Consider the following 11,635-nt stretch of genomic DNA (forward strand, 5'->3'; position numbering starts at 1 on the left):
TGGGCAGGTTCTCCTACCTTCTGCTCTGAGATCCATGCCCTCCCTAGGGTGCCTCCAGACTCAGTTTCCAGAGGGGAGCAGATCAGCTGGGAGACTGCTCCAGCCACTGGTATCTGGGGGCCTTAAACTTTTTTATTCATTTTCTTCCACTGTTTTCTTTTCCAAGTTTTCTTTAATTGATTTCTTTCTTTCCTCACACTATTTGTATGTGTTTTCATAGATCTGTTTAAGGATTTCTTCATTCTCACCTTAATGACCTCTATTACCTTTATAGAGATTGTTTTATGCTTCAGCCATATTAGAATATTTAGGGACAGCTTTTTTTTTTTTTTAAATTTGGACTCTAGGGTAGACATAATACCCTGGATGTTATCAGTTCTATTGTTTAGGCTAGCATCTAAGATTCCCGCATTACAATGATTAAAAATTTAGATTTTAGTTTCTACATTTGTGTGTGTTGGGTAGCAGTTCTGTTCCTTGTTTTTGGTTTCCTCTCTGGATTTTTGAAGAGTGTAATTGCTGTATGTTGTCTTAGTTACAGTTTTATGGCTGGGAAGAGACATGACCAAAGCAACACTTATACAAACATTTAGCTGGAGCTGGTTTGCCATTTTGGAGGATTAGTCCATTATCACCGTGGTGGGAAGCATGTCATCATGCAAGCAAGCTTGGTGCTGGAAGGCACTCTAGCCTAAAGCCAGGTGGCCCAAGCTGCCCATGGCTGCTGCTTTATGGGACTAGAACATGCTGCCTTTGTTCTATTACACTTTCACTGCCTAGGCTTTGCTGGCTTAGAAATTGCTCTGTAAACTGATGTTGAACTCAGAGATCTGTATGCATCTGTTTCCTGAATGCTGGGATTAAAGGCCTGTACTACTAGTCCTGGACATGAACCTCTCTTTACCTTTTTACAAGACGTTTACAAATTCTGAATTGTAGTTTATTCCAGATATTGTCAAGTTGACAATTGAGAACAGCCATCACTGCTGTCAGGCAGGAACTTTCCTTTGGACCTAATAATTTTGGCCACTTGAGGTTCAATGTTTCTGGATATTGGGAGCTGACAGTTAGGAATGGGGATGTTAGAAGTCTGAAGGGGTTCACAGGAGGGAGGACATTATACCAGAATCTGCTTTTTTGTCTCCTTGGAATTGGGGGAGATAGTGAATGTAGGTTACACCAAATGTTTTCTATAGAGTTGAGGATTAGGCTGGTAGGTATGGTTCTATAAGAACTGTAGGAGAGGGGAAATCTACAGGCAGCTTCCATGCTTCCCTGTCAGGATTGGTCAGGGAGTTTTCAGTGAGTGCATGCTGGAGTTAGGAGCTAGAATACAGCAAAGAGTTAGGGGAAGGGAGCCTAAATAGGAATGGTCTGTGGGACTCAGAGGAGATGTTGGCAGGCAGAAAGGAAGGCTACAGCTGGTGTTATCATATAACTCTATAGATGACCCTAGGGGATTGAAGTTGACAGAAGGAGGGAATGATAAATTCTTCAGTCTCCTTAACTGTTTCCCAGCGCTTTTCTTCTGGGGTGTTCTTAGTGAATTCCTGCAGGCTGAAATGATGGAATGAATTGGGGTAAGGAAGATTGGGGGAGAAGTTCTTTGTGATCCACTGGGGTTAGAGCTGCAGTGTTGAAAATGAGAATGGGGAAATAGTAAGTGGAGGAGTGAAGAGAGAGGGGTGTGGATTTACCTTTAGCCTTCTGTTACCATAGAAAGAGTAGCACTTGTTTCAGTGGGTGTGCAGGCCTGGCTTGGGGGCCCAGAAAGAGGAAAGTGTTGTCAGAGGGGGTTTAGAAAGGAGAAATCTGTGTGATCTACAGGACATGTGAAGAATGGGCAGTGAAGACTCCCACAAGTGGTGTGCTACAAATGTGAGGTTTTGATTGTGTGATTGGGTCTGCAAGAACTGAAGGAAGAGAAGAACTGTAAGCAGTCTACCTGGTGTGCTGTCAGGCATGGTGTGGAGCTATGGTTCTCATCCTGTTGGTTCCTATCCTCTTTGGCAGCCTAATGACACTTTCATAGGCATTGAATATCAGATATCCTCTATATCAGGTATTTACAGTGCAATTCCTAACAGTAGCAATATTACAGTTATGAAGTAGCGAGAGTAATTTAAGGATTTGTTGACCACAACATGGAGAACTGTATTAAGGGGGCCACAGCATTAGGAAGTTATAAAATCACTGGGCTAGGGAGTATGAATCTTTAAAGAATCAATGACTACTAATATCAAAATACCTAAAAGATTTATGCATGCCTTGACCCACAAACACTTCTCTCCCTGAAGGTGTAGATTTCCTCCACTTTGGCATATTCTTCTCAGTTGTCATAAGAGCATGATGGTGGAATTCTCATTTGCCAACATTTAATTCCAAGAAGAAATCCCAAGGGTTTCTAATACTGGAAGGATAGTGAGGGGACTGCACAAACATCTACAGCTGAGAATGGCTGATTGGACTACACGAGACTACTCTGAACAAAAGCATCCCTGGAAACCACGGACTGATTTGAAAAGTTTTATTCATATTATATTTTATTAGGAGCAGGTTTTGTCTACAGAGTTGTTTGTGGTCATGTACACCAAAGTAGAGCCTCATCCTCTGGATCACAAGTTATAGATGGTTAAAAACTCTCCTATGTGTGCTGGAAATCGAACCAGTTTTTAAACACGGAACTCTTCTGAACATAAACATCTCTGGAATCCACAGACTGATTCCAAAAGTTTTATTAATATGCTATTTTACTAGGTTAATATAGGACCCTAAAATGCAGCCTGATTTCAGCTTGAGCTAGGTTTGAAACCCCAGTGACCCAGCAGGTGACCCCACAGGGTTTCCTGAAAGGGATGGTAGGCATTTGTCACAGCCCCATACTCCAGTCTCCTGACATGGTGCCAAAGCTCTCGATAGATTTGTGTCCTTTGGTCACGTAGGACAACGCCCCTACTAGCCCCTCCACATGTAGAGGGCATGACTACAAGCCAAGGAGCCTCAAGGCTGATCTTCATATTAATGAGGTACCTAAAGTCTAGAGGGATGTAGTCAATTAAGCATTCCTTCCCAGACCCCTTCTGCAAAAGGTATTTAACCTTAGGCTTGCCCTGAGAAAACTGGGGTATGGTTTATTATTTACTTTCCACCATGACAATAAACATCTTAAAATCATGGACCATTTCTCTTTCATTGAGGATGCACTGTGGGGAGCAGTGGACCAGGCCTTCATCTAGAGAGCTTCCTTCTAATCTCCCACAGAAGACCTCTCTGCATTCCCAGCCACAGCAACCACCAACCCAAGCAAGCCAAGCAAGCTGCTGAAACCAAGCCAAGAACTCGTCATCCCCATGGCAAACAGCCGGAGCATCTCTCCTGTTCTCTCCCCTTTGTCCTAGTGCCAATCCAGACCTTGGCCCCCACTTTGTTCTCAGAACTTTCACAGCTCCAAAAGCCCAACTTGGGTACCTAAAAGACTGAGAGCCAGACAAGCTATCTCTGTCTCCCCTCAGATTTCAAACTGCACTTCTCACCCCCAGAGTGGGCTCCTGAGGCTTTCCATATCCCCATGCCTGCAGGGTGCCAGCTTGGAGAGAGTGCAGTCAAACTTTCCAAGCCTCTGTCTCCCCAAGTGGCCTTAGCCTCTTGCTGGGGCAGTCTCAGGACACACTTTAATCCAACAACTGGTCTGAGATGCATACTACAACCCAATAGTTAAGGTTTAGTGAACAGAAAATTTTTTGCAATCATGGAGAGCAGAGAAGGTCCTCAGATCCTCTTAATCACAAGTTTCCGGTAAGTTCCTACAAACTGAGTCTTAAAAAGAAAGTCTTCATTGTCTTTTCTTTCTCTGGTGAATAAACATTCATGATCAATATCTTCTTTGCTCTAGGCCCTGGTCATCTGTTCTGTTCAGTTCAATGCGTACAGATTTCTTCAAAGAAACTCAGTTGGACTGTGTTTAGAGCCAGCTCCTAAATTGAATCCCAGCTTTCAAGTCATCAGACAAAAACCAAACAAGACCATCAACAGGGTAGATGTCAGGTAGAGTGTCCTAGACTCCTGTGCTGCCCTTTCCACATCTGCCATTTTAATATATTACAGCTGTTTTCAATCTGAGCCACCATGCTGCCTTTTCCCAGATTCAGTGTAAATGCTGCAGCAATAGTGTACTCTAACCAGAAGTCTTTGGTTATAACACCAACTGTTGTTGTTGGAAGACAGGTGTTGGTCATATCTCTCTAGCCCCTAAAATCACTTTAGGCATTTGAGTGAGGGCTTCAAGAAAATACTGTGCAGAAGCCAGGGAGTGGAATGCTTCAGCCACCAAGAGGGGGTGTGACTCCACCACTGACTTCCACCCTGAGGTCTCAGAGACCTCAGAAGCATGAACTGAAATGAAATCCAGGGCCTGAGCCTTCAGCTCCTCTCTGCTGTGGAGGTCAGCCAGGATGAGAGTGTGTGCAGCATTCTCCACAGAGAGGTTCCTGCAGAGGGCATCCTCATACATGACCATCAAGCTCTCTAGGCTATAATTGTCAGCAGCTGCCAGCACACCAGTGGCCAAGGAGTGGCTGTGGAGGTATGGTGCCTTCCCAGTGTAGATAAAGTCCATCATCTCCTTGAAGACTTGGGGATCCAGGTCAAGGATCTCAACTTGATTTGTTAGGCTTTTCTTCATTTCATGTTCAAACATGGCTCTGAAAACTAGAGAGCAAGCTGCTAGGATGGCCTTGTGAGCCCTGAATTCATGGCCAGCCACCAACAGGCAACAGTCTGTGAAGAGAGATTTTTCCCACAACTCCCTTAGGTCATCTGCCAGTGTGTGCCAAGGATCCATGATTGCAGGTGTCATGTTCTTTCCAGGCATACAAAAGAAGTCTCTTACTATGCCCACCTTGCAGCAGAGCGTGAGCTGGTCTTCAGAGAGAAGCCAATGCTGATGGGAGAGGAGGATATCTTGGAGAATGAACTTTTTGAATCCCCATTGTTGGTTTTGCAGAAAGCTAGTGATTTTTGTGCTCTTTGTTCTTTGATATTTCTCTCCTTGGGAATTTATGATCCAGAACTCAAACTTTGCCCAAATTGGTCTCTCTTGACAGCTGAGCAACACCAAGTAAACTGACAGGTAGTCTTTGCTTTCTTCATCGACCTCATTTGCATGAACTCTTAAACACCATGTCAATTCGTCATTGGCCTTTAATGAGAACACTGAGCTTGAAATCTTTCTCTGAATTCCACCAATGCAAAGTGAAAAGTTGCTAATGGTCCACACACAGCAGAATTTCTTAACAGTGATGTGTGGAGCCCCAGCTCTTGGCTTCCAGGTCCCATGTCATTTCTGTTGGAAGTCGTTTGGTGGTTAAAGTTGATCTAAAGTTGATCTAAAAAGAACTAGAAATTATTTATTCATTCTGGTGGATTGATTTTAGTTTCAATTGTCCTAAGTTCTCTCTCTCTCTCTCTCTCTCTCTCTCTCTCTCTCTCTCTCCCTCCCTCTTCTCCCTTATCATCCCTATTCAACTCCCTTCCCATGCTCTAAATAAACTATTCTATACCAAACCTGTCATATGTCTGGTACCTCAGGGGGATGGGATGCCTCAGCATGGGCCTACCAGATAACCAATCCCACCATCACCATAGCTGGTGCTATCAAACAGATCCTCAATTTTTTTTATAAAGCACATTGGTGTTGTGACTCAGATTTAACAACTTGCAGGTCCCCAGGTTAACATCTCCCATTGCCACATGAACTTTCCATTCAACAGATTGTGTAGAGTGAAAAATTATAAAGGCCATTTTATGAAATATGTGTAGATTTTTCGCCTTACAGAATGTGGAACTAAAAATAAGATTTCAGGCCTTCACATTCCAGGTGAAGGACACTTGCTGGATTACATTCCCCAAGCCTTGCCCAAGGCAGGAAGGCATTCCTGACTACAGATAAAGATGCTGCCACCTAGGTGGGGCTATAGCCCGAAGATAGTTCATCTGAAATAGTTGGTAAATGACAGGATAGGACACAATAGCATGGTAAAAACCACATTTTTGAGAAGAATAAGTGTGCAGAACGATTTCCACGTGACTCTAGATCATTTGGGCTACAATCTCTGAAATGTTCCACTCTTCTTGCTTACTCCTCCCTTGGTCTTCCCAGTGCTATGTTCAAAATTTGTAAAACAACCAATCGTGTAACCTCAGGAAAATGCAACCATTCATGTGTAACCATTCATGTGTAACCACTCGAAAATGCAACCATTCATATGTAAGCGCGTGAAAATGCCTTCCTTCCCCCACCCCATGATATAAAAGAACCTTTAACCCACCACTCTAGGCCAAAACCCTGCTCTTGGAGCTAAAGAGCTTGTCGTTTTGACCGTCGGCTTACTTCCCTAATAAAGCCTCTGCTGATTGCATCCAGGTATGGTTTCTTGTGATCTTTGGGTGGTCGCGATTTCTGGAGGCTTGAGGAAGGGTCTCCCGAGTATGGGGGTCTTCAATTGCAGGATAGAACTACTACCCATACAAAACATATCAAGTTGATAAGCTCTCTCTCAGACAGTGGTCAGTGTAAACATTCCCTGGTCCAAGGTAGGGTTGTTGAGCTAGCAGCCACCCTGTGGTGTTCTTGTGGATGTTGACATTCACAGTCTTTATGACTGGCCTCTTTGCTGTATCCTTATCTTAGGACATTTTTCCCTTTAGTGAGATTTTCTCTCTCCTCTGTGTCATTTCCTTTTATTACAGCTGTGAAACCTCAGGCCTGGGTAAACCATTCTCCTCACTGCCCACTCAGGTACTGGCCTGAGCTCAGACCTCAATTCAATGCTTGATGTATTGGTGATTGACCCTTCTGTTGTTTAGTTATTAACTTATCCTCAGGATGCTGGTAGGGGTAATTAATAACTGCACTCTCACCCAGAAAGCATATGTCTTCCCAGCCACTCCCAGGTTCTATACTAGGATGTCTCTCACTCTTAAAGGCTTAAAACTTCACAAGCTAAATTTGGCTCCAATATCCACTAAGCAAAAACTCTGCTCTGGTGTCAAAAGGTACTTTAAAAAAAAATAAACTTTTACAACTCTCTCTTCTGCCTTCTGGAAAAATGGAAAGATTTCTATGTAGGGCCCCCTCCTACCACCCCATCTCTTGCTGCTTTATTTCTTTGATTTCCCTCCTGCATATAGGCACAGTGACAAGACTGCTTAGATTGTGGTATGATAACTATTGAGAAACAGTGTTCCCCCATGATTCTGCCATTGCCTCTGCAGCTGCCTCTAGCCTCCTCTCTCCACTTTCACCCTTGCTTTCTTGCTCCCTGCACAAACCAACCTCATGTGGGCAAAATTCTTGCTATGCTAGAGCACAGCTGCAGGCACTGCCTCTTACTCCCCGCCCCTCCCCAAGGTGCTTGCTCCCTTGCCCTGCTTCATTTCTGCCCTGCTCACACCAGATTGAGCTGCTGCCTATGCTTCTGTGCTCCTGGGTCCTGTTCACTACCACCACTGTAAACTCTCTGGTTTCTTTTCATTCTGTTCTGCATCACCTCTAAACCAGGTAGGGAAGCTCAGTTGCTACATGCACATATCAAACCCACTGCTCTGTTCACAGCAACAGAGGCTGACTATGGTGAAATCAGAGACCTCTTGCCCACCAGAAAAAAACATGTCCATTTATCTCTATATGTTTGTCCTTTTATATGTTTTTATCTAGTGACATACAGCCATTTCTGCCATTTAAATATGTGACAAATATGTGACATTTCTTTAGTCAGAGCTGAAGCTTTATCACCATCTTGATTAGGGGCAGTCTTATGAGTGTATACCATCTTTTTTGTGTGCAGATAAGGTTTTCCTATGCCTTGGCTTCAGTGCCATCTTAGCTAAGGGAGTTCACATGACTGGCTGTAGCTTCACTGCCATCTTAGTTAATGATAGTCCCATGACCACCCACCATCTTTGCTATGGGCAATTTCTACCTCACTGCCTTATCACCTTAGAACATGCTGACTTAGGGTCTCTGATTTCTATCCTGCCTTGATAAGTAGTAATTTTAATAGTAATTTGAAGATTTACAACAGTAAAAAGGTTAAAGATTACTGATTTAAGTTAGAGATTGCCTAACTCAGATATGTTTAATATGTACTAGCTGTCAATCTCAGAAATCTGCTAAATGTAACAGTACATGTTTAAGGTTATTAGAACAGACAGAGACTCCCAAAGCATAACAGTTACAACCACCCACATTCCCACCAAGGTCTCCAAGAAAATGTAGGCACATTGACAAGACTGCCTAGATTGTGTTATAAAAACCACTGAGGGGGCTGGAGAGATGGCTCAGTGGTTAAGAGCACCAACTGCTCTTGTAGAGGTCCTGAGTTCAATTCCCAGCAACCACATGGTGGCTCAGACCATCTGCAATGGGATCCAATGCCCTCTTCTGGTGTGTCTGAAGATAGTGACAGTGCACTCATATACATATAATAAATAAATAAATTTTTAAAAAAAGAATATGCTACAGAGCATTTGTGATGGTCCGAGGACAGCCTAAGGAGCGGTTAACTAAAATAAATAAATAAATAAATAAATAAATAAATAAATAAATAAAATAAAATAAAAACCACTGAGAAACAGTGCTTCATTTCCTTGCAGCTGCCAGAGATCAGCTTATGCTGTTGTGAAATTGATGCCACCCAGAGAATTAAATGCTTCATACTGCCTAGGTCAAGGTGAGTCATTTTTCCCATGTTCCTATTCTACAGGGAAAAAAAAGCTTCTTCTCTTCTGGGCCTAATTGACACACTGACTCTGCCCAGAGTTGTGATGGAGAACACAGGGACCTAGAAAACTTTCTAGGTAGTGGACTATTGACCAACCTCTGTCATTTTAATTAATGATGTGTAGATTATAATTTATTTTTCTCAAATTTCTGTACATTGACAGCTAAGCAAACTACAGCTAGAAAACAGACCTCTAGCTCCTTCCCTGAAGGTAATTAACCACTTTAATAACTCATTAGTCAATTTGTTAACTAGTTTAGAGTACCAATCTTTTACCAAAGACAGATTTGCCTTACTCTAAGGCTTCACAATATAAAATACACAAGTTCAGATGTAACCTTCACAGATACAACCTTCTGTTACTTCCTGTTCTAAACTCACTTCCCAGTGAATAAATGCTACATATTTCCTCCCCTTTTTATGACACTGACCTAACATTAATAATAGAGTTCTTTTAAATTAGCCTAACCCTAATAAAACATTCCATTCCATGATCCAATTTTTATAATCACAAGTTTAAATTTTAAGTTTCCTTTGATTGTCCTTAACCTACAGACTAAAAGTGTTTCTTGTACTAAATCTATACTATCAGCTGTCATAGTTACAAATATAAGTTTCTTTTGTTTGTCTTTTAATTATAGTCTTTAAGGTGTTATTCAGGCTAATCTGTATGATCAATTATCATATTCACAAGGTCGTCCAATATTTTAGTTTCTGTTAATTATCTTCAAATACATTCTTCAAAATGTTTCTGATTATACTACATCTATTTATATACATTCAGTCTTCTAGAGAGAAGAAAAAGCCCTTCTTGCTCCTTCTGCTCCATGAAACGTTTTTGTCTTCCCTAAGCTCATCTTAAAGATTGTTCATGCTGTTAACAAATTTCTCTCTTTTGCAAACTTATACTCTCCAATAACACAGTCAGATCTACCTCCCATGGACCAAAGAGACTGAATTTGGGTGAGTACATCTGCCTATCAATAGCCTAAGTTCCCACTTGAGGCCTCTTCTAGAGGGTAGAATTCCTCTTCTGTTCCCTGGGATTGGGACTCATCTCACATCAAACACCAAGACCTAAAAGTTTCAAATGTATACCTACAAAAAGTTCTTTTTCTCCCAAAATGTTCTTAACATTATTCATATATATATATATATATATATATATATGTGTGTGTGTGTGTGTGTGTGTGTGTGTGTATACACATATATATTATATATGTAATATATAAATATTTTATGTAGTCTATATCTATAAAGTATATATTGTATATATGATGTATATTTCATATGTATATATAATGTATTTATAGTATACATGTATTATTTTCTACAACTACTACTGCTACTGTTACTACTATTATTACTACATTACTACTACTACTACTACTACACACACACACACACACACACACACACACACATAATGTTTTATCATCTTGTCAGGTCCAGGAGTTTACTGAAAATCAACATGCAAGACAGCTCCAAAGATGCAACCCACATGCTCCAATCTACTCTCACAGACACAGATGCTTCAACTGGACCTGTTCCTTTTATCTAGAGATAGTTCCACAGCCCCTGGATAGCAAGGAAACAGCCAATCTCCTATGATTGGACCAATGTCACAATCCACATTTTCTTGGTTTTCCAAAGACATGTCATTCCGAAATCAGCAAGAAGTAACTAAGGATCATGACAAATCTATTCTTGCTCCACAATTGCCTCTTTCTAGTTTTTTCCTTTTCTTTTAAATTAATCAAAAATGAAGAAATGTTATCATTTTTTTAGGCTCCACACAAAAGTTACCTGGCAATAGCAAGGTACACCTGACTCACTATGAAAGTGGCTTTTTGCCCCTCTTCACTCTCTTATTCTCTTAATTTCCTACACTTCCTGACCACTTTCTAGCTATGTTCTCTTCCTCCCTAACCCTGTTTCTCCATGTGTTTCTGGACTGCCTCTTCTCTTCTTTTTCTTTCTATCCTCTCCTCTTCCTCTCTCTTTCTCTTTCTTTTTCTCTTCATCTGCCTCTACTACTTTCTCATTCATACTCAACTCCCCTTACCATGCTTTAAATCAAATTTATACTATGCCAAAATATCTATATCTATGTCTATCTCTATGTCTATCTCTATGTCTATCTCTATGTCTATCTCTATGTCTATCTCTATGTCTATTTCTATCTCTATTTCTATGTCTATGTCTATCTCTATGTCTATCTCTATCTCTATCTCTATCTCTATCTCTATCTCTATCTCTATCTCTATGATACCAAACTATATATCAAACTCTATTCTATACTGTGGCTGGTACCACAGGGGGAAGGGATGCCTCAGCCTGCTCCCTCCTGCGCACCCCTCTAATTCTTACTATACCTGGTTCTAACAAAACTATTCTGGCTCTTATTTCATAGGTGTATCCTGCATTTCTGAATCATATTTCTTTACAGATATAGTGAAGCTGATAACCAAGAATAGCCATTACACAGGGCTACTGGTGTATATGAATTAGATTTATTATTGTTGTTATTATTTGTATTCATTATTATTACTGTTATTATTGAAATTAGATCATTTTCTCATACATACCTTCTGATGAGAGTTTCCTTTCCCTTAGGTTTTATATCAAGCTAATTTGATGAAAGTGTTTCTTAGCCAAGGAATATTCTGATTTTCTTTTTTTTTTCACCTAATTTATGTGCACTACTTTTACCTATATGTAATAACTTATGTGCATAATGTTACACCTAACTTATGTGTATCATGTGCAAATAAAGATTCTTTCTTCCAACTTTCCAGTATTTATACTGTTGATTGCCAGTTGCCTTATTGCTCCCATGAAGATTTCAGTTGTTT

At 40.9% G+C, this 11,635-nt stretch overlaps 1 protein-coding gene across 1 annotated transcript; it reads right to left on the bottom strand.

Annotated features, from left to right (window-relative positions):
- Positions 1-4,231: 4,231 nt before the first annotated feature.
- On the bottom strand, positions 4,232-7,544 carry LOC143442173 (TD and POZ domain-containing protein 2-like). The gene is made up of 2 exons (XM_076933460.1): positions 7,452-7,544; positions 4,232-5,287 (listed from the first exon to the last, which is right to left on the bottom strand). Exons 1-2 carry the CDS (start codon positions 7,542-7,544, stop codon positions 4,232-4,234), a joined length of 1,149 nt encoding a protein of 382 aa, XP_076789575.1.
- Between the last annotated feature and the right edge of the window lie 4,091 nt (positions 7,545-11,635).

The sequence above is a fragment of the Arvicanthis niloticus genome, chromosome 4 (assembly GCF_011762505.2).
Source record: "Arvicanthis niloticus isolate mArvNil1 chromosome 4, mArvNil1.pat.X, whole genome shotgun sequence".
NCBI lineage: Eukaryota > Metazoa > Chordata > Mammalia > Rodentia > Muridae > Arvicanthis > Arvicanthis niloticus.

Coding starts and splice junctions, on each gene's coding strand:
- LOC143442173 (XM_076933460.1), bottom strand. CDS start 7,544: ATGCAGAACAGAATGAAAAGAAACCAGAGAGTTTACAGTGGTGGTAGT. Junction 5,288..7,451: donor ATAGGCAGCAGCTCAATCTG/GTGTGAGCAGGG, acceptor ATCACTGTTAAG/AAATTCTGCTGTGTGTGGAC.